Source organism: Pan troglodytes, chromosome 14, assembly GCF_028858775.2.
Source record: "Pan troglodytes isolate AG18354 chromosome 14, NHGRI_mPanTro3-v2.0_pri, whole genome shotgun sequence".
Classification (NCBI taxonomy): domain Eukaryota; kingdom Metazoa; phylum Chordata; class Mammalia; order Primates; family Hominidae; genus Pan; species Pan troglodytes.
The window spans coordinates 35,407,346-35,431,617 of NC_072412.2; the positions used below are offsets into that span (position 1 = coordinate 35,407,346).

The window sequence follows — 24,272 nt, forward strand, 5'->3', positions numbered from 1 at the left end:
GATGCCCGCAGGCGGCAGGGGGTGGGGCGAGGGCAGCCGGGGAGACTGGAGAAACCTACTCTGTGCGGTGGAGCGACCCTGGATAACAGCTCCAGGGACACTCCTTGCTCAAGACGCTGGGGTTAGACGTGCTCCGGCTACACAGCGGAGTGTCAGGGGGCCAAGAATATCCCTCTCCTTTTTCTTCCCTCCTGCTGGCTTTGGTTGCTTTCCTAAACATTGCCCCGGTCGGCAAAGTCGGCTTCACTCTTAGCCCTTGTTAGGGAAACGCTGGATCCAAGAGTAGCTGCGCCCTTCTTTGCTTCAGTTGAACAAGCACCAGAGTCGCTGATTTGGCAGTGTCGGAGCGGGAGGAACTGGTCTTAAAAGGTACCTCCTGAACTCGGGAAGACTGCTAACCCTCCAGATTATTGTTTTGCATCTGTGTGCTGTTCATGAACATACCTCAGAGCTGCTCACTGCAACTTGAAATTTCATTATATTTTTAATCACAAAGTTTGCATCCTACCCTTGATACATCTGTGTTTCCTTGACAAAAAGAGACAAACTCTGTAAAACATTTGAAGAGATTTATTCTGAGCCAAATGAGTGACCAATGGCTGGTGACAGCCCTCAGGAGATTCTGAGAACACGTGCCCAAGGTGGTCAGGGTACAGCTTAGTTCTATACATTTTAGGGAGACATGGGACATCAATCAAATGCATATTAAGATATACACTGGTTCCATCGGGAAAGGCAGGGCAATTGGAAGGGATGGGGGACAGGGGGTGGCTTCCAGGTCACAGCTAGATTCAAAGATTTTCTGATTGGCAATTGGTTGAAAAGTTACTAAAGACTTAGGAATGTCTTTAGAAAATAAAGGGGTTGTGGAGACCAAGGTTTTAGTGAGAATGGGATAATTGGTGTGGAAAACACAATTTGGTGTCAGAAGTGTTGTGAATACATAAATAGTTTTCCAATTGAGTTTCTGGATGAGATTAACATTTCAATTGGCAGACTGAGTATAGTACATTGTCTTCCCCAATGTGGGTGGGCCTCAGCCAATCGACTGAAGACAGAATAGAACAAAAAGGCTGACCTCCCAGGAGTAAGAGGGAGCTCCTACAGCCAAACAGCTTGAGCTGGAACACTTTTCCAGCCTTGGGCTCAGACTGGGACTGCACATCAGTTTGCCTGCATCTCCAGCTTGTCAACTGCAGATCCTGAGACTTCTCAGCCTTCATGATTGTATGGGCAAATTCCTTATAATAAATCTTTTATACACACACTCCCTATTGGTTCTGTTTCTGTGAATTACCCTAATATAGGAGGTATGCTTATCAAAATTTTGTCTAGCTGTTAAGTCTGAAAGGGCAACTCACAACCAAGTAAACAGAATAGAATGAAGTGAAAAGGCCTAGATTATGTTAACAAATCCAAATGTACAGAGGATTTCTTTTTTGAGACGGAGTCTCATCTGTCTCCCAGGCTGGAGTGCAGTGGCACAATCTCAGTTTACTGCAAACTCCACCTCCTGTGTTAAAGCGATTCTCCTGCCTCAGCCTCCCAAAGTAGCTGGGACTACAGGCACGCACCACCATGCCTGGCTAAATTTTTTTGTGTATTTTTAGTAGAGATGGGGTTTCACCATATTGCTCAGGCTGGTCTTGAACTCCTGACCTCGTGATCCACCCACCTCTGCCTCCCAAAGTGCTGGGATTATAGGCATGAGCCACTGCACCCGACCCAGAGGATTTCTTAAAAAGATCTGTTAGCAGGATCTCACTGTGGGAAATTAAGAGCAAAGGCAAGCAGAAAACAGGTTTGTCAACAACTACAGAAACCACAGATTTGTGTTTCTGGCAGAGATAAAGGAACTGAATTTACCCTCCTGCCTGAAACAACTAAAAAACTAAGAGGAACAAAAAAGGAACATTGAACATCAGGCAATAAGGGACAACGATCACCAAGAGATGAGACACAAATGAGGCAAGCTCCCAAATTGGCCTGGGCCTGCCAGGGTACAAAGCAGAAAGGGAGAAAACAGGCAGAGGCTGGTGGTTGCCCTAAGTTGAGGAAACGGAGTTTCTCTAAGAGTCTAGAGAGAACAAGGCAGCTAGACTTTGCAGGGCAGATATTGGAGGGGAGAGCTGCGCAGGGTGTTCCCAGACCAAACTGAGGGTTGGGCTGCTATTTCTTGTGACCCAGTAAGAACATGTAGATGAACTGGGGAGGAAGAGAGTTTTTATTTCTGGAACCAGTTACAGGGAGAAGGCCTGGAAATTATAACCAGACCAACTCAAAATTACAGTTTTCCAGACCTTCTAAGCTATATGTCTATGTGTAAGTGTGCACTCATCTATAGACGTAAGTGGTTAACTTCTTATAATCTACAATTAAGGTCTTGAGTCCTGAAGACCTTCCTCTGGAGCCTCAGTAAACTTACTTAATCTAAATGGGTCCAGGTGCTAGGGTGATTACCCTTGTCTCCTGCTAAATCAGGGAGGTTTGGGGATTCCTTCAGACCCCCAATAAACTTGTTTAATCCTAAATGGGTCCAGCTAAGAATTCCTTCTTTTTTTTTTGTCATGCTTTAAGACCTAGTTCTTGGTGGGCTTTTGTTACATTCCAGCCTTTGTATAAGGGCTTTGGTTTTTTTAGCTTTTAGTATTTAACTTAGCCACTCAAGTCAGTACTGAAACAGTTGTTATGGAGGCCTGTGTTAATGAGACCTGGCCTGCCACAAGGTACACTCTGCAGCAGAATACTGATGAATGCACACACATGGTGGGGCAAGTACTCAGGCTGGGGAAAGAACCATCACAAAGGATTAGAGGGGAAATCCTTACAGTTTACAGAGGTAGGAATAATACCTGCCACCACCCACCAGAATGGAAAACCTCTGAATTCACAGGGCATCAGGTACACAGAGGATTTTGATTTAGGAGTCGGAAAAAACACTAGCCCTAACAAGTTGAAAAGAAAGATCCAAAAGTATCCAACTGGTTCTAAGTAACTTAATCCCCTCCCAAGACAAAACTCGAGAATATTTATAGGAACACAAAACATCCAGTACCCAATAAGGTAAAATTCACAATGTCCAACAATATCTTTAGTCTTGTTATGTTGCCCAGGCTGGTCTCAAACTCCTGGACTCGAGAGATCCACCCAACCTCAGCCTCCCAAAGTGTTGGGATTACAGGTGTGCACCTCTGCACCCAAGGTAACACTATTTTCTTAGGGTATGTTAGAACTCACCTGTAAGTCCATCTGGGGCTGATGTTTCTTTGTGGGAAGATTTTAAACTCCTTATGGAACTTGTTTAATCAGCCAAAATACTCTTAAAGAATTTGGTCGAGGGAATTGAGCCTCTTGCCCTAACAATCAGTAGGGCTTACTAATTTACAATGATGACAGTGTGGGACTGGCACAGGAACAAAAGAAATGACAGATGGAACAAACGTCTGAGCCCAGAAACACTCATACTTGATACATAGAGAAAGACCTGTGGGAAATTACTGAAGAAAAGAACTATTCAATAAATGGGGGTTAAATAACTGATTATCTACGGGGCGGGGGAGGAGGGGAGGAATTAGATACCTTACATCTTGCACACATATACACAATTCTCAGTAAACACCTAAACATGAGAAGCAAAATTGTCAGCAGTGACAACAGGCAAATTTTACAGTAGAGGGAAATGAATGGCAAATGAACATGAAAAATTACTGACCTAAGGTCAGGAAAGGAGGTCAAGAAAACACAAATTAAAATTATGAGATACTTTTTTATATATGCTACATTAACAATAAAAACATTGCAAAGGGAAGTACTACTCAAGAGAATATCATCATTTTGGAAAACACCTGGCATTATTTTGCAAAACTTGACAAGCCAACAACTCCACTCTTACGTATAAAGTCTCTTGCGTATGTATACCAGGGGACAGTCAAGGATGTTTTGAGTGTACTGTTTCTACCAACAAAAACTAAAAACAAATGTCAACTGACAGGAAAATGAACACTTAAATTGTGGTATACTCACACAGAATACTATAGAGCAAGTAAACCATCCATGCATATAAGCGCAAGAATGAATTTTAAACATAAACTCAAAAAAGCAAGTTGAGTAAGACTTCACATTCAGACACTATATGTAGAAAGCTTCAAAAAATGAAACAGTATGTTTGGAGAACATACATGTGTGATTAAAAAACGGCAAGGAACAATAAAAAATGACGTGGGGAAAGAGGTAAGAAAATAGGAAGAACATACATATATGTAATTGGCAGCTTTCCATGTCTTTAGGTGTGATGAGTTTTTAAGTTGTTATTCATCAAACCTTACAAGTAATATACAATTTTATCTATGTATCAATCATTACACAATATAAAAAAAATCTATAGAAGATGCCTATCTCCTAATGATTCAGTGAATGGTGGGAAAAGTCCATTTTCTATAGTCTAAGGCAGCACACTTTTTCTGCAAAGGGCCAGAGAGTGAATAAGTTAGGCTTGTGGACCATATACTCTCTGATGCAACTATTCAACTCTCACGTTGAACTAGACAGCAGCCATAGCCAATATGTAAACAAATGGGTAACGGCTATGCTCCAATAAAACTTTATTTATGAAAACAGGTGGACATCTGGATTTAGCCCATGGAGGATATTTGCTGACCTCTGGTCAAAGCTAACTGTTTAAAGTTTACGTTCCATTATTTGCCATTCCATTTCTTTTTAAATTTTTATGGGTACATGGTAGGTGTATATATTTATGGGATACATGAGATATTTTGATACAGGTATGCGATTTATAATAATTACATCAGGGTGTATCTACTGCTTCAAGCATTCGTGTTACAAACGTCCCAATTACACTCTTTTATTTTTAAATGTATAAAAAGTTATTGTTGACTGTAGTCACCCTGTTGGGCTATCAAATACTACAACTAATTCGTTCTAACTAACTATATTTTCGTACCCATTAATCAACCTCACTTCCCTCCCCATCCCTTCAATGCCTCCCAGCCTCTGGTAACCATCATTCTACTCTCTATCTCCTTAAGTTCGATTATTGTAATTTTTAGCTCCCACAAATGAGAATATATGAAGTGCCATTCCATTTCTTAAACAAAGCATAGACCGTCTGTAAGCTATTTACCACTTCACTTTTATTTCCATTTTAACAACTAGTACATTATCCTTGGCCTTAGGAAAAGCCTCCATCAGTTCTATGTGTTGCCAAAATATAAGCTCATGTGATAACGAGGTCAGGCAATTCAGAGTTTTTTAATTCATAAAGTGCATTCTTCAGACAGCTTCAAATAATGTCTAATTAAGTAGCCACTAGAAGATCAGAAATTATTAGAATGGACTGCAGCTATGAAAACTAATACCAATCTCTTAAATTCAATAAACAAAAATTAAATACCATTAGGTATTTAGTTACATAGTTTTTTAGCCTACGTAAGTAAATAGGGCTGTGAATAGTCTGCCTTCTGCCAAAGTGGAAACCATAATGCCTATCCACCATGGATTACGTCTAAGGTTTTCATATTCTTTACCCTGATTATGAATAGAACCTTTCCTTTTTAATAACTTGTCTTTTAATATAAATTCCAATGACCAAATCCCAGAATAAAAATGTTTACCATTAGTAAACTCAATTGTTTATATATTTTTTTAACCTTTTGGAAAAACAGAAGCAGATATGATAAAATAATTTCTTGAAGTAATTTTTTAATCCAATTAAGCTGATAATAATCACTTCAAATTTTAATATAATACAATCATGTTCCCAAATTTCCTAGGCTCATAACAATACAGTCTCAATACAAAAGACGTAATAATCTATTTTTATTCATTTTAAATCAAAGAGACCATTCCATTTCCTAACAAACAGGTAAGTTACAAAAGTAGTCCCTTTTACTTTTCATCAGTCTTTCCCTGTTTTGAACAAGTCTTTTTGAGAATTCTTAGTTTTAGTTTTTGTTTAGCTTACACACTGAAAATTTTGAGAAGCATCTAAAAAAATCCACAATTAGTGCAAAAAGAGGGGACAATACTTTAAGTCGTTCCTTCTATAAAAAGAATTAAGGTTACTAAATGCCAATTTTTAAGCAAATATATAGTTTCCTATTTGCCTTCTGAAAGCAGATATAAAAATAGTTCAATATTAGGTTTAACAAGGTTTGAACAACACATGTACTATTAGCTTTATTTTACCTGCAAAAATATTTTAGCTACGCTTGGAAAAAAATAAACTTGAGAATATAACTTCACATTTCTAAGGCCAGATGCAAGAATACTTATTCTTTTCCTTTTAAATAGAAGACATGCCATAAAATTTATGAAAGTTAATTTGTAGGAATGAATACATTTAAAAAATACTGGTTAATCTGTGAGGAATTCCACATTTGCCTATTTAACAAAATTTCATCCATTTCATAAGGCTTTGGTATAGGTGATTCCCAGCACTTCATCATTTATCTTTCTTCGCCTCCTTTACTTCCTTCGTCTGCTCATCCTTCTCCCCTCTCACGTTGACATTTGCTGCTCCTTCTTGATTTTCCCGCTGAGAATTATCAACTATCTGATAGTCCTCAAGGAGAGAGTGTCCTGTTTGTGTTGCAGTTTTCTTCACCATTGCTTTGATACCAATGTTGTTAATATTGTAGGCAGTTACGCCAACATTGACCGCAGAATCCACCGCATGGTGGGTAGCTTCTCCTGCATTATATCCGTATCTTTAAAAGAAAGATTAGAGGATATACAATGAAACGATAAATATAAAATAAGGTCTTCTGAATTAGTATTAAATAAGTCAAATGATTACTGTGTTACCCCTGAAAGCAAAATTAAAGCTTAGGTTTCAATTTAATTAATAACTTAAAACACAGTAGAGAATGAAATCACACTCTGTGACAAAGCAGTATTTTCTCCTTTAGTAAAAACAGTGTGTGAAAAGAAACTCAGACTAGCTGAGAATGATGTAATAAAGACTGTCAAGTAAAAATAAAAGTGTAAATTATAATACAGGTCATTAATCAGTCATTATTTCTTTTTTTAATCCTCCCTTTCTAGAAATATGAGGGAAAATATTCACAGAAGCAACTAATCTAGAGTCACGTAAGTAGTTTCAAGTTCTACCTTAACCAGACTTTGGCTATGTCTTTTAATTAGGGGAATTTGAGTTAATCTTTAAACAGAGATTCTATGGCATTCTCCCCTGCATCCCACTCTACTGCACACTCACTGGCCTCCTTGCTGTTCCTTGAGCCCACCAAGCACTCAAAGGCCTTAGGACCTTTGTACTGGCTGCTCTCTGCTTGGACTTCCCATAGCTCTCTGCCCCACCTGCTTCAAGTTGGCTCAACTATAATCTCATTATCTAACCTGTTTCAACTGCCTTTTTCCACATGCCCACCTCCACCTCTTGATAATCAATTCCCCTTTACACTGCTTTTTTTCTCCCATAACTTACCACTTTCTACATACTACAGAACTTATTAATTATCACTGTTCATGTCTTGCTTCTCTCACTAGAATGTAAACCCTATTGGAGAGAAGAATCTTAGCTTTGTCCTTTAACATATCCTAAACATTGAGAATAGTGCCTGATATTCAATGAATAGTCACTGAATGAATGAAATCAGTAATTCCTGCCCTATCTGCCTCAGAGTTTTTTGAGCATCAAATGCATAGCAAGTGCTTGGGAAATTATAAAGCATATACAAAAGAAGTTATTATTGATAATAATAATATCTGCATTTAATACTATTTCTATGATAAAATACAATTTGAGGTCCTATACAAGCACACCAAAACACATTTCCCTACTGTTTTGTTTTACTCTTTACCCCATTTTGGTAACAGGCTTTTAAAGCTTTTCTTGTCCACAGATTTCCCCAAATAGAGGACTGTTTAAACAACAAACAAAACAAAGAGGCAAAAGTTTACATTTTCTCCAGGACACAGTGAAGTTTCCTAGATGCTTTATGACCTATATCTGGACATCTTATATAACACTAGATCTGCCTTTTGAATTAACAAGTCCTCTATTACTAAATAGCCTGGCCTAGAACAGTGGTTTGTGATCCCACCGGCTTGTTTGTGCTTGGCTTTTTTAACCCCAGTGTGAAATAATCTTACACTGCCCCTAAATGATGATTCTATTCTGTCCTTTGCCTAATGTTAATAATTATATTAGAGCTAGCACACAGCAGAGCCTAGTCTGTCAAACCTTCCAAGTCTGTACTACTCTTAATTGGTGGCCTTCTCACCAGTCAACAGACAGAAAAGGTTCCTACAACTGCTTCGGACAGTCCCTGTTATGCAACCCCTCAGCATTCCACAGGATTTGCTGATGGTGCAGGAGATGCACCATTGCTGATGGTGCCTTCTCATTGTCAACCAAGCCCCAGTAACAAATACTACTGTCAGGTGGTAATGGCTGTGTCTATACAAAAAGAAAGATATCAGCAGTTTCAGCACTGAAAAACAGTGACCGTAACTCTTGGTGGAGCCGGTTTCCCTGAGGGCTTATTTTTCCAGAACCATGTGAGCTACAATGAAGTGACACCATAACTCAACATAACTCACAGTCATGTTTTCAAGTATAGGAAATCCTCCATATTCACAAACTTCCACTTCTGAGAATTTGGAATGTTCCCTATTCCACTGATACAGTTTGATACCTCCAACTGCACTCATATTTCTGTATGTAACACAGTTCTAAAAACTACATTGTCTTTAATAATGTACTAAAAATGAATTTGTTTTGGCACCTTGTTAATTTTGTCTGTTTTTCTATGCTATCTCCAATGTCAGTAGCAATTCCTATTAATTTGGGAAAAAAACCCAGAATATTCAGAAAACTAGATTCTAATGCCAACTATGCCAGTAACTAGCCATATGACCTTGGTCAAGTTTCTACCTCTTTACATATCATCAACTTTCTCTTCTTTATCTCAAAAAAACGATGTATATGTGTGAAAGCAGTTTTAAAATTCTAAAATACTAAACATGTATTTTTAAATATACTATAAAACGGCTTTTCATCAGTTGTATTTATTTTTTAATATATCCTCAACTATCACTCCTGCTTTCCAATATGCCTTAGAACTAGTTTTCCTAATAGGCATCTATTCTTTTCTTCATAAATAACTGTTTAGTCCTTTTCTTCAGATTCAAACTATACTGCTATAAACTCCTAGAAAGCATATGTCTGGGAGGAAGTTAAATTTATTTTTGATCTCTTATTTTTAAACAAATTTACTTTAATTAGAGCTCATTAAGTCGGATTTTATATACTAACACTACCAATTGAAAAATAATAAAAAATGAATGTGAAGTAGGCCTAAATAAGACAATGAGATTCAAAACTACAATTGAACCAGATTTTTCTGAAATTTCTCCAATGTGTTCAGTTATACAAAACTGGTTTTGGGTAATATGACACCTGTCATTGAAGTTACCCCTTCATCCAGTGCAAATTTAGGAGGAATTTTAATTAAATTTCACTAAACAAACCAATAAATCAGCTACACTTAATTATAGCATAGTACCAAAAACCATAAAACAGTAAATTTTCTACAGGAAAAAAAGTCTATTATTAAGCTTATGTTCCACAAATATATATTCAAAGAAAATACTGCTGGGGAAAATAAAAATAGATCTAACTATCAAAGCTATATTATTATTCTTTAAACACTTTAAAGTGGAATAAAAGAAGCTTAAAGGTGAAACTTAAGCTTCATATGTAGAAGAATGATGAGTTATTGAATAGGTACTATACCGCAATTAAGTGTAGCAGGTTTATAGTTACTTATTGTTTTTCATTATTCCTGTATGTCTTCACATCCCCAAATATAAGACAAAAGTATTAATGTAACTGACAAAAATAAACTGAATCTTAATGAATAGTTTTTATGCATTTAGCTAAAAATTTTAAGAGTATAGTTATTTAATCCTCTGTACTGGCTTATCCACCTGAAATCAGATAAGGAAGTTTATATAATACATTTGGTTTTCTCCCAAGCATAAAATTAAAGGACATTTAAAATAACTATTTTGGAGAGCAATTGCTTATCACAGGCAATTAAGAACACAAATTTCCCTTATTATACTACCATCAGTTCGATTTGAGTACTCCACAAATGGTAATTCTATCAAATACTTTTTGATAGTAAATTTAAATACAGAAGAGTGTAAATAAACCTAAGTGTATGTAAACAAATAAGAACAAAATTAAACAAAGGTACAACAAGCTTTTCCATTTCTTCAGTTCTATCACTAAGTTATTACTGGTTCAATACTTTTAGTTTCTTCTCTTAAAAGACATTTTCTACTTTGGGCCAGATTAGCTCCAAAGGTGAGAAACAGTATTACTTAGGTAAAATCTTTTATTCCCTACTGCCTCTCCCATCCTTCTAAATTTCTAATAGCAGAAACTAAATTACTGCTAAGACTGAATCATCCTCATAGTTAGAAATACAAAGCTACTTAACCAAATTCTCACTTACCTGGTTTTTATTTAAATTCCATGAATCTTTGGAAGAAAGGATAAAAAGAATAGCAATAATACCATAATAGAAATAAATGAGCTGAGAATCACTGTTAAAAATATGCTATTTATCATATTAAGTTCTCATTAAGGACCAGAAGTACAAAATCTACATTAAAATCCAGTATTTCCTAGTTATGTGAATCCCAAACTTTTAATAAGCTAATTGTAGTTAGGTAAGTTTTTTTTTTTTTTTCATTAGAGTAGGCCATAAAACAAACCCAAGAAAGCACTTCCTATTTTCTAATATGATAACCTAAAAATAACTCACTTTTGGCCTGAAAGGCATTTCTGAATTTCTCCTGTTCTTGCTACAAATAAAGAACTATTTTTCTAATTATGACTGATCCAAAGTAACCTCAGGGTCATAAAACAATGAATGAATATTAGAGTTCAGTGCCACAGGTGACAAGAAGTGAGTTGGAAGACTTGAGTTTCATATTTCTATCAGAAGAATTTGAGATCTATTGTATGTTTTATCTCTCAACTCTTGGTAAAACTGATGCTCTGGCCAGGTGTGGTGGCTCACGCCTGTAATCCCAGCACTTTGGGAGGCCAAGGTGGGCAGATCACGAAATCAGGAGATCAAGACCATCCTGGCTAACACAGTGAAACCCCGTCTGTACTGAAAATACAAAAAATTAGCCGGTCATGGTGGCGGACACCTGTAGTCCCAGCTACTAGGGAGGCTGAGGCAGGAGAATGGCATGAACCCAGGAGGCGGAGCTTGCAGTGAGCCAAGATTGCGCCACGGCACTCCAGCCTGGGTGACAGAGCGAGACTCTGTCTCAAAAAAAAAAAAAAACAAAAACTGACACTCCAAAATGATATGCCACATTGCTTTGATTTGATTCAAAGGTATGTATGTCCCAGAATGTAAACTAGTTCAGCCACTTTTGGGAGATATCTCAAAAAACTTAAAATGGAATTACCATTTGATACCCAAAAGAAAATAAATTGTTCTATCAAAAAGACACATGCACTCACATGTTCACTGCACTATTCATAACAGCAAAGACATGGGATCAACCTAGGTGCCCATCAACAGTGGACCGCACAAAGAAAACATGCTAATATATACACCATGGAATACTACACAGCCCTAAAAAATGAAATCATATCCTTTGCAGCAACATGGATGCAGCTGGAGGCCATTATTCTAAGCGAATTAATGCAGGAACAGAAAACCACATGTTCTCACTTATAAATGGGAAATAAACACTGGATACTCATGGACATAAAGATGACAACAATAGACACTGGGGATTACTAGGCGGGGGAGGGAGGAGGGGAGTGTGAGCTAAAAGACCATCTATTGGGTACTATGCTTACTACCTGAGTGATGGGATCATTTGTACCCCAAACCTCAGCATCACACAACAAATTCTATGTAACAAGCCTGCACATGTACCCTTTAATCTATAATAATAGTTGAAATTGTAAAAAAAGTAAAAATAAAGCAATTCCTATTTCCTATCTTAAAACAAACAAACAAATGTATACATGCCCCAGACAGAGCAGATCGAACCAATTAAGGATGGAAATTAAATTAGCACTGTAGAGCACAGGTTCTGATGACAGAAACACTTGGTTTATATCCCAGCTCTACTACTCACTAGGAGAGTAATCTTTAACAAGGTATTTAACTTTACATTTCGATTTCCTCATCTGCAAAATGGAGATAACAGTGTTGAAAATTAACTAATACATACGAAAAGCAATGATCACAGTGCCTAATACAAAAGTATGAACTCAACTAAATGCTGTCAATAAGTGGATAATTAACATAAATAACCACGAGTTGTGAATACTATCAATATTGCTCTCCTTTTTTCTTTCTAAATAAATAGTAAGATCCAAACTAATTCAAGGCTAAGAAAGCAACTCAGGTCCTTCATACTAGATTTATTTTTTAGACCTTGATTCTTCTAGTATTGTATAAAGAAAGTAGAGTCAGGTAGAAAGAATAAGGAGCTAAAAGCAGAAGACCCTGCTTTACTCTCACCTTCAATACCACTTGTATAAATTTGTTATATAGTTGCTGCTTCAGCATTTGTTTTTAGGCCTGACGTAAGTTGCTTGAAACCTAGTTGTATCCCACCACCTTTGGCCTAGTTAAAACTTCCCCCTCCCCCATGTGGTTGTCTGCAATACAATATACTTGTTTCTCATCTCACTGACTCAAAACCCAACACACCCCCACAGCTGCTGACCATGAGAAAATCCAATGGTCAACACTAGAGTCATGTAAAACTAGAGCCATGTAAATGTTCCCCTGTTCACACTTGTTTTCTTTAAACTAGTCAATCCACAGGCCCCACTGGAAAGCCAAAGGAAGAACACCCATAGACTTTCGTGAAGGCAGTCACACAAATCACCTCTCCCTTGCTCGTGCTCCCTGTTCACCCACCCTCGCCCCACCCACTGGTTGAGCACTCTGCTATCTCCAGACTTCCTGTTGGCCCTCGTGCATACCCCTCTTCTCTCAAGGGTCTGTGAGTAGTAAAAAGTTTCTGTTATTTCGTGTGTTTGGTTGTGCTGCCTTCTCTGTGTGTCACCTGACCAGCACACCCAAACCTCGCTCTCCTCCTAGTCAGGGTCTCCTAGAGAGTAGCTATCTTAGTAGGAATAAACTGGACACAGGTCAGAAAAGAGCCACAAGGGCATCTGCCATAAACAAGTTCCCTGAGAGAGGGACACCTGGTCATGGGTGTGCCATGATAAAGAAGTATCCTGTGAAAGGCACACTGAAAACATTCACAAGATTTTTTCCTCTTGAGCCACAACACAGCAGGATTAGAATTTATAGCCACTCCCCAGAGACAGACCTTAAGGCCAAATAAGAAAGCAATCATGACACTAATCAGGTGAGTTTGTGCAAATCATTCGTTTCTGTTTGTCCATTTCTTAATATATGAAATTGAAGATATACCATCTACCCATTCCAATACAAATGTAGAGTGGTAATCAGAGTCAAGTAAGATGTGACATAATTTTTAACAGTCTCTATACTGAGTGGGCTAATATTAACATGGGGTATAAGAGTTTAATTATAATTCAAGTTTTTTCAGGCAGATATCACCCATCAAAAACATGTAGTCAGTTAATAAGGTATATAGAAATTCCAGGCTTTTAAAAAAAATAACCTTATTCTTCACAGTAATGATGAACAAATGTTTATAATGATTAGTAACATAAAGCAAAGTGACAAGAATTCTGTTATTATACTAGAAATACTATTATTCTCCCTATTTAAGAAAAGCAGTGAGTGAAAAAAAAAATTTTATCAGATACTTAATAAAAATATCTTTACCGTCATGGATTTTTACAAATGCTACAAGAGATTTAGTCGGCCAGGCATGGTGGCTTACGCCTGTAATCCCAGCACTATGGGGGGAGGCTGAGGCAGGCAGATCACCTGAGGTCAGGAGTTCGAGACCAGCCTGGCTAATGTGGTGAAATCCCATTTCTACTAAAAAAAAAAATTAGCCGGGCATGGTGGCGTGTGCCTGCAATCCCAGCTACTTGGGAGGCTGAGACAGGAGAAATGCCTGAACCTGGGAGGTGGAGGTTGCAGTGAGCTGAGATCGCGCCATCGCACTCCAGCTTGGGCAACAAGAGAAACTCCCTCTCAGAAAAACAACAACAACAACAACAAAACAGAGATTTAGTCATTAAAATAAAATTCAACTTACTTGTATCTGACAGTTTGTACAGTTTCTGCTGAAACATTGTTAACGATGCATTTAGCTGCACATTCCAATCCTTGCCAGACAGTTGAAAATCCTGTAAAAATAATATTTAAAATGATGTAAATCTAGTCCAAAGCAAACGGACCTTCATAGTTAAAATTCTGGGCCCTTTGTTACCTTGAACACTACTCGCTGCTACAACCATAGCACCGTCCAGAGGAGATTTCCCATCTTTGTCTTTTTTAAGAGATTCTGGAACAAGTTTGCTTCCATGCTTCTTGACATGTGGAGCTAGTTCTTTTCCAACACAATTTGCTACAGTGCAAACTCCATCAACTAATATGACCATAAAAAAAGAAAACTTAGGAAAAATATATTATTCCCTTGATTTTTACCACTCATCTTGCAACATTCTTAAATGAACATCTAAATTGTTTTACTATATAATGTTATAATTTCTTCTTAAGGATATGAAGCTTAGAGAGGAGGTCTCACTATCTTGCCCAGGTTGGCCTTGACTTGTACTCCTGGGCTCAAGTGATCCTCCTGCCTCTGCCTCCTGAGTAGCTGGGACTACAGGCATGAAGCATAGACTGGTTATTTTTTAAATGAAAGCTTTTGTTTGCTTTAAAGCTGTGCTTGCAGAGCCTGCTGATGTTTATAACCTTGCCTCTCAGATATACATGTTCTTGCACTTCTGCTTGAGAAAACCAGCCACCTTTTCTATCTGACTGTTGCAATGCAAGATTGGTTGGTACTTTTAGCTTATTCCAGCTTAGTGTATTCATATTTTTCTATTGATAAATATCTCAGTTATCTCGGTGAAATAAGAGTAAAGTGTTTAATTCTATAAAAGTAAACAATCCAAAATCTGATTCAAAAAATACTAAATACCAAAAAAGATAATTTTACTAAATTTAATGGTAATCCATTAAGGTCCTATCTACCCACCTAAAAACACCAAATTTCAGTGCTGTGATTCTCTAAGAGCAAGGAGTTAGAAGTACATTGCTTGGGAGGGTTGGCACCAGAATCACTAAGTCAGCTTTTCTCAAACAACAGATCCCTCCCTCTTGACCCTCAACTGCTAAGCAGTAAACTGCTCTCCTTGAAAGAATGTGTCACATCCCTTAGAAGGATTCAAGGATTCACATCCAGTCATGCTGCATAATGATGTTTTGGTCATTTCAGACATTTCATGGTCCCATAAGATTATAATGGAGCTGATTAAGTCCCACTGCCTAGTAACATCACAGCCGCCATAACATCATAGTGCAATTACTTTGTTTTTAAAATAAATTTAGTGTGGCCCAAGTGTACAGTGTTAAAAAGTCTACAATAGTGTACAGTAATGTCCTAGGCCTTCACATTCACTCACCACTCACTCAGTGACTCACACAGAGCAACTTCCAGTCCTGCAAGTGACACTTCTGGTAAGTGCTCTCTACAGTTTTTATGCCATTTTTTTATCTTTTATATACTGCACTCCTGCTGCACCTTTTCTATGTTTAGATGTGTTTAAATACACAAATACTTACCATTGTGTTACAATTTCCTATAGTATTCAGTACAGTCACATGGTGTATAGGTTTGTACTTAGGAGCAATAGGCTATATCATATAGCCTAGGTGTGGAGTGGCAACGTTTAGGTTTGTGTGAGTACATGCTATGATGTTCACACAATGATGAAATCACCTAATGACACATTTCTTAGAACTTACCTCCTGCGTTAAACAATACATGACTTTACATTCAGAACTCTTTTTCAAAGATACACACATTCTCCTCTCCAACACATCAAAACAACCCTTTAACCAGTTTCTCAAACTTTAATGTGCAAATAAGAATCACCTAGGGATCTTGTGAAAATGCAGATTCTGAATCAGTAGGTGTGTCTGTCCCTAAAATTCTGCATTTCTAAGGATCCCAGATAGGACGATGTGATGTTGCTGGTCCGCAGGTCTCACTATGAATAAGAAAGAGAAACTGCTTTGTCCTAATTCTTTATTCTTGAGATTAAACCATCTAAATGAACATGCAGATTAACCCTGGATTAAGACATTATTTTAAATATAACTTTAAAGAAGTAAAGTTATCCAGAATTACTTTACCCAGGAACTGACTGACTTTTGCTGCTCCTCCTGTAGCTTGCTTCGCTATATAAAGTCCCTTGGTGACAGCTGGACTAACTTCCACGGGTTTTTCTTCTGGTTGAATCCGCTCTCGGAGTTTAGAAGCACCTTTCTGGATTGCTTTACCAGTAAACTCAGCACCTTTGACTAAACCCCAACTCACCCAGGAAGCACCTTTTTAAAAGAAAATTTAAAATTGCACAATATTAGGGCTAATTATGCTTTTGAACACTTTAATAAATAACATCAACCAGAAAAAAATAAAAGGAGTTTCATATTCAGATGCTAAATGTGCCATGTCATAAACTTTCAAGCTAACTTTATACCTGCAGTTTTCTTCCTGAATACTTAGTGACACAGTTCTGCGTTACTCTGTGCTGCCACTACCTAGTACCTAGGAGGCCTGAGATTTAGTGGCAGCTGATAATTTCTGAAGATGACCACAAACAGTATCTCTATATGTTACTTACCACAGTATATTATTGTTAGGTATTAATTTTTAGTTTTGGTGCCATTAAGATAGAATTTGGCCAAAGAACCCAGATATTCTTGTTCTTTTTGCCTTAGGCCAGGCAACACTTTTCCCCATGAAATCTTGAGGGAGAAAGACACAAACATCACAAAATGGAAACCAAAGAAACTGCCTCTCAAACACCAAGGCAGAACTCTTACTTTCTTTAGGCTAAAAGCTTTAGTCAGGGGGTCCTGTTCCTTCCTGAATCCTAAACCCAAACTCTTGGATCTCAGCACCGTTTAGCTTGCTACACATACCTGAATGACAAAAACATGAGAACACTCAAATGCATGAGAAGAGAAAATCTAAAAGAAGAAGAGTGAGGCCCAGATAATTTGGCCATTTCTCATGACAGTGGGCCCTAGCCCTTTGCTTTGCTTTGCTTATGTTCTCGCAGCTTGAATGACAGAAGGGCTCACCAGAGGAACAGAGGGATGGAAGGGCCTTCTCTAGTGAGGACAAAAGGTCCTCAGCCAGTGGAAATGTGGGGAAAGGAGTGGGAGAGGGATGGGAAAAGAAAAAACATGTAAGAACAGTGTCCCCTAAGATGGAAGAAGTATCACCCTACTCTGCAGATACTTTCAATTTAAAATATTTCTTTTTTGGCTAATACTTAACAATGAGCTTTCAAAGCTGAACATATGAAATACTTAATTATGTTCTCTCAAGGTCTGTGGCATGGTTTTACATGATTACTCCAGCCCATGAATAAGCATCCAGCAATCACGTGAAAACCACAGCAGTTTATTTTAAAATGTTAACAATGAAAAGTGACATGTAATAAATAATTAGAAATTTTATGTTTCTCTTTCTGTTTTAGTCAACATCTCTACCTCCAGCTCCAATGCTACCCCCACTGTCCTACCTGACAATCAACTTCTGGGGAAGTGCAGGATTCAAACCCAAGCAAACAGGCTTCCATAAACAACAGAAGACTTGAAGATGCCCATTTAACAAAATTATCTTTTTAGATTAACTTATAGGTTGAAAAAGTTTTAAGAAGAAACCAGCTGAACATGAAGACTGAGAAATCATAAAATAAATGACAGTGAAACAAAGGAGACTATAATCCTATAATGAAATTATAAGAAATAATAGGGATGAAGTCAAATGATGACTGAGAAAAATAAATGGAAATGAGATAAAAAGTCACAGCACTAATAATGAGAAATACTAGATGCAAATAATCACATATCACCATGGAAGTATACAGTATACATAAATATGTTAAAACTGTAAACACTGCAACAGAAGATAAGGAAATGCAATATTTCATCGGTAGCTATGTAGATATTTTAAATGGCATGTACAATGCCAGATATAGATTGATTCTGTTCATGTTTGCCTCCTATGCACTGTATTAATGCTGCCATATGGCAGACCATGAACGTTTGCCGAATAAATGAGACATTGGCAGATATTAAAATTCCCTAACTCAAACCTAACTACTACAGCTTGTGGGACACTGTCCACTTTTACTGAACTAAAGAAAGCTACCATTTACAGTTGTTATTAAAAACAGAAGTCACTGACCAGGTGCAGTGGCTCATGCCTGTAATCACAGTGTCAGGCCTCTGAGCCCAAGCCAAGCCATTGCATCCCCTGTGACTTGCACATATACGCCCAGATGGCCTGAAGTAACTGAAGAAGCACAAAAGAAGTGAATATGCCCTGCCCCACCTTAACTGATGACACTCCACCACAAAAGAAGTGTAAATGGCTGGTCCTTGCCTTAAGTGATGACATTACCTTGTGAAAGTCCTTTTCCTAGCTCATCCTAGCTCAAAAAGCACCCCCACTGAGCACCTTGCGACCCCCACTCCTGCCCGCCAGAGAACAAACCCCCTTTGACTGTAATTTTCCTTTACCTACCCAAATCCTATAAAATGGCCCCACCCTTATCTCCCTTTGCTGACTCTCTTTTCAGACTCAGCCCACCTGCACCCAGGTGAAATAAACAGCCATGTTGCTCACACAAAGCCTGTTTGGTGGTCTCTTCACACAGATGCGCATGAAATTTGGTGCCGTGACTCGGATCAGGGGACCTCCCTTAGGAGATCAATCCCCTGTCCTGTTCTTTGCTCCGTGAGAAAGATCCACCTACGACCTCAGGTCCTCAGACCGACCAGCCCAAGAAACATCTCACCAATTTCAAATCCAGTAAGCGGCCTCTTTTTACTCTCTTCTCCAACCTCCCTCACTATCCCTCGACCTCTTTCTCCTTTCAATCTTGGTGCCACACTTCAATCTCTCCCTTCTCTTAATTTCAATTCCTTTCATTTTCTGGGAGAGACAAAGGAGACACGTTTTATCTGTGGACCCAAAACTCCGGCGCCAGTCACGGACTGGGAAGGCAGCCTTCCCTTGACGTTTAATCATTGCAGGGATGCCTCTCTGATTATTCACCCACGTTTCAAAGGTGTCAGACCATGCAGGGATGCCTGTCTTGGTCCTTCACCCTTAGCGGCAAGTCCCGCTTTTCTGGGGAAGGGGCAAGTACCCCAACCCCTTCTCTCCTTGTCTCTACCCCTTCTCTGCTTTTCTGGGGGAGGGGCAAGTACCTCTCAACCCCTTCTCCTTCACCCTTAGCGGCAAGTCCCGCTTTTCTGGGGGAGGGGCAAGTACCCCTCAACCCCTTCTCCTTCACTCTTAGCAGCAAGTCCTGCTTTTCTAGAGGAGGGGCAAGTACCCCAACCTCGTATCTCTGCGCCCCAATCCCTTATTTCCGTGCCCCAACCTCTTATATCTCTGTGCCCCAATCCCTTATTTCTGTGCCCCGACTTATCTCTGTGCCCCAATCCCTTATTTCCGTGCCCCGACCCCTTATTTCTGTGCCCCTACCCCTTATTTCCGTGCCCTGACCCCTTATTTCTGCACCCCATCCCTTATTTCCGTGCCCCGACCTCTTATCTCTGCACCCCAACCCCTTTTCTGGAAGGTAAGAACCCCCAAACCCCTTCCCTCTGTTTCTCTGCTCTCTCTTTTCTCTAGGCTTGCTTCCTTCACTATAGGCAACCTTCCACCCTCCATTCCTCCTTTTACTCCCTTGGCCTGTGTTCTCAAAAACTTAAAACCTCTTCAACTCACACCTGACCTAAAACCTAAATGCCTTATTTTCTTCTGCAATGCCACTTGACCCCAATACAAACTCTACAGTAGTTCCAAATAGCCAGAAAATGGCACTTTGAATTTTTCCATCCTACAAGATCTAAATAATTCTTGTTGTAAAATAGGCAAATGGTCTGAGGTGCCTGACGTCCAGGCATTCTTTTACACATCAGTCCCTTCCTAGTCTGTGCCCAGTGCAACTCGTCCCAAATCTTCCTTCTTTCCCTCCCGCCTGTCCCCTCAGTCCCAACCCCAAGCGTCGCTGAGTCTTTCTAATCTTCCTTTTCTACAGACCCATCTGACCTCTCCCTTCCTCCCCAGGCTACTCCTTGACAGGCCGAGCTAGGTCCCAATTCTTCCTCAGCCTCTGCTCCTCCACCCTATAATCTTTTTATCACCTCCCCTCCTCACACCTGGTCTGGCTTACAGTTTAGTTCTGTGACTAGCCCTCCCCCTCCTGCCCAGCAATTTACTCTTAAAAAGGTGGCTGGAGCTAAAGGCATAGTCAAGGTTAATGCTCCTTTTTCTTTATCCCAAATCAGATAGCGTTTAGGCTCTTTTTCATCAAATATAAAAATCCAGCCCAGTTCATGACTTGTTTGGCAACAACCCTGAGAAGCTTTACAGCCCTAGACCCTAAAAGGTCAAAAGGCTGTCTTATTCTCAAAATACATTTTATTACCCAATCTGCTCCCGACATTAAATAAAACTCCAAAAATTAAATTCCGGCCCTCAAACCCCACAACAGGATTTAATTAACCTCACCTTCAAGGTGTACAATAATAGAAAAAAGTTGCAATTCCTTGCCTCCACTGTGAGACAAACCCCAGCCACATCTCCAGCACACAAGAACTTCCAAACGCCTGAACCGCAGCGGCCAGGCGTTCCTCCAGAACCTCCTCCCACAGGAGCTTGCTACACGTGCCGGAAATCTGGCCACTGGGCCAAGGAATGCCGCAGCCTGGGATTCCTCCTAAACCGTCCCATCTGTGTGGGACCCCACTGAAAATCAGACTGTTCAACTCACCTGGCAGCCACTCCCAGAGCCCCTGGAACTCTGGCCCAAGGCTCTCTGACTCACTCCTTCCCAGATCTTCTCGGCTTAGTGGCTGAAGACTGACACTGCCCGATCGCCTCGGAAGCCCCCTAGACCCTCACGGACGCCGAGCTTCGGGTAACTCTCACAGTGGAAGGTAAGTCCGTCCCCTTCTTAATCAATACGGAGGCTACCCACTCCACATTACCTTCTTTTCAAGGGCCTGTTTCCCTTGCCTCCATAACTGTTGTGGGTATTGACAGCCAGGCTTCTAAACCTCTTAAAACTCCCCAACTCTGGGGCCAACTTAGACAATACTCTTTTAAGCACTCCTTTTTAGTTATCCCCACCTGCCCAGTTCCCTTATTAGGCTGAGACACTAAATTATCTGCTTCCTTGACTATTCCTGGACTACAGCTGTATTTCATTGCCACCCTTCTTCCCAACCCAAAGCCTCCTTTGCGTCCCTCTCTTGTATCCCCCGACCTTAACCCACAAGTATAAGATACCTCTACTCCCTCCTTGGCGACCGATCATGCACCCCTTACCATCTCATTAAAACCTAATCACCCTTACCCCACTCAACGCCAATATCCCATCCCGCAGCATGCTTTAAAAAGATTAAAGCCTGTTATCACTCGCCTGCTACAGCATGGCCTTTTAAAGCCTATAAACTCTCCTTACAATTCCCCCATTTTACCTGTCCTGAAACGAGACAAGCCTTACAAGTTAGTTCAGGATCTGCATCTTATCAACCAAATTGTTTTGCCTATCCACCCCGTGGTGCCAAACCCATATACTCTCCTATCCTCAATACCTGCCTCTACAACCCATTATTCTGTTCTAGATCTCAAACATGCTTTCTTTACTATCCCTTTGCACCCTTCATCCCAGCCTCTCTTCGCTTTCACTTGGACTGACCCTGACACCCATCAAGCTCAGCAAATTACCTAACCTGTACTGCTGCAAAGCTTCACAGACAGCCCCCATTACTTCAATCAAGCCCAAATTTCTTCCTCATCTGTTACCTATCTCGGCATAATTCTCATAAAAACACACGTGCTCTCCCTGCCAATCTGTCTGACTGATCTCTCAAACCCAAGCACCTTCTACAAAACAACAACTCCTTTCCTTCCTAGGCATGGTTAGTGCGGTCAGAATTCTTACACAAGAGCCAGGACCACACCCTGTAGCCCTTCTGTCCAAACAACTTGACCTTACTGTTTTAGCCTAGCCCTCATGTCTGCGTGCAGCGGCTGCTGCTGCTTTAATACTTTTAGAGGCCCTCAAAATCACAAACTATGCTCAACTCACTCTCTACAGTTCTCATAACTTCCAAAATCCATTTTCTTCCTCATACCTGACGCATATACTTTCTGCTTCCCAGCGCCTTCAGCTATACTCAATCTTTGTTGAGTCTCCCACAATTACCGTTGTTCCTGGCCCAGACTCCAATCCGGCCTCTCGCATTATTCTGGATATCACACCTGACCCCCATGACTGTATCTCTCTGATCCACCTGACATTCACCCCATTTCCCCAAATTTCCTTCTTTCCTGTTCCTCACCCTGATCACGCTTGATTTATTGATGGCAGTTCCACCAGGCCTAATCGCCACACACCAGCAAAGGCAGGCTATACTATAGTACAAGCCACTAGCCTGCCTCTTAGAACCTCTCATTTCCTTTCCATCGTGGAAATCTATCCCCAAGGTAATAACTTCTCAGTGTTCCATCTGCTATTCTACTACTCCTCAGGGATTATTCAGGCCCCCTCCCTTCCCTACACATCAAGCTGGAGGATTTGCTCCCACCCAGGACTGGCAAATTAGCTTTACTCAACATGCCCCGAGTCAGATAACTAAAATACCTCTTAGTCTAGGTAGACACTTTCACTGGATAGGTAGAGTCCTTTCCTACAGGGTCTGAGAAGGCCACTGCAGTCATTTCTTCCCTTCTGTCAGACATAATTCCTCAGTTTAGCCTTCCCACCTCAATACAGTCTGACAACAGACAAGCCTTTATTAGTCAAATCAGCCAGCAGTTTTTCAGGCTCTTAGTATTCAGTGAAACCTTTATATCCCTTACGGTCCTCCATCTTCAAGGAAAGTAGAATAGACTAAAGGTCTTTTAAAAACACACCTCACCAAGCTCAGCCACCAACTTAAAAAGGACTGGACAATACTTTTACCACTTTCCTTTCTCAGAATTCAGGCCTGTCCTCGGAATGCTACAGGGTACAGCCCATTTAAGCTCCTGTACAGACGCTCCTTATTAGACCCCAGTCTCATTCGAGACACCAGACCAACTTAGACTGTGCCCCAAAAAACCTGTCATCCCTACTATCTTCTGTCTAGTCATACTCCTATTCACCGTTCTCAACTACTCATACATGCCCTGCTCTTGTTTACACTGCCAGTTTACACTGTTTCTCCAAGCCATCACAGTTGATATCTCCTGGTGCTGTCCCCAAACTGCCATTCTTAACTCTTGAAGTAAATAAATAATCTTTGCTGGCAGGACTATGCTGAATCTCCTTAGGCACTCTCTAATCAGATATCCTGAGTCGTCCCAATTCTTAGACCTTTTATACCTGTTTTTCTCCTTCTGTTATTCCATTTAGTTTCTCAATTCATCCAAAACCATATCTAGGCCATCACCAATCATTCTATACGACAAATGTTTCTTCTAACAACCCCACAATATCACCCCTTACCACAAGACCTCCCTTCAGCTTAATCTCTCCCACTCTAGGTTCCTACGCCGCCCCTAATCCCGCTTGAAGCAGCCCTGAGAAACATCGCCCATTCTCTCTCCATACCACCCCCCAAAAATTTTCGCCACCCCAACACTTCAACACTATTTTTATTTTTCTTATTAATATAAGAAGTCAGGAATGTCAGGCCTCTGAGCCCAAGCCAAGCCATCGCATCCCCTGTGACTTGCACGTATACGCCCAGATGGCCTGAAGTAACTGAAGCACAAAAGAAGTGAATATGCCCAGCCCCACCTTAACTGATGACATTCCACCACAAAAGAAGTGAAAATGGCTGGTCCTTGCCTTAAGTGATGACATTACCTTGTGAAAGTCCTTTTCCTAGCTCATCCTGGCTCAAAAAGCACCCCCACTGAGCACCTTGCGACCCCCACTCCTGCCCGCCAGAGAACAAACCCCCTTTGACTGTAATTTTCCTTTACCTACCCAAATCCTATAAAATGGCCCCACCCTTATCTCCCTTTGCTGATTC

General features: G+C 40.0%; 1 protein-coding gene across 11 annotated transcripts in view; it reads right to left on the bottom strand.

Annotated features, from left to right (window-relative positions):
* Nucleotides 1-5,128: 5,128 nt before the first annotated feature.
* SPART (spartin) overlaps nt 5,129-24,272 on the bottom strand; it is a 67,269-nt gene continuing 48,125 nt past the window's right edge. For all 11 annotated transcript variants that reach the window (XM_063792054.1, XM_063792048.1, XM_063792046.1 and 8 more), the window contains 4 exons: nt 16,347-16,541; nt 14,413-14,571; nt 14,239-14,329; nt 5,129-6,725 (listed from right to left, as the gene is read on the bottom strand). In XM_063792054.1, the coding sequence (XP_063648124.1) occupies nt 6,461-6,725; nt 14,239-14,329; nt 14,413-14,571; nt 16,347-16,541 (710 nt within the window). In that variant the 3' untranslated portion in view covers nt 5,129-6,460. The remainder of the gene's footprint in view (nt 6,726-14,238; nt 14,330-14,412; nt 14,572-16,346; nt 16,542-24,272) is intronic.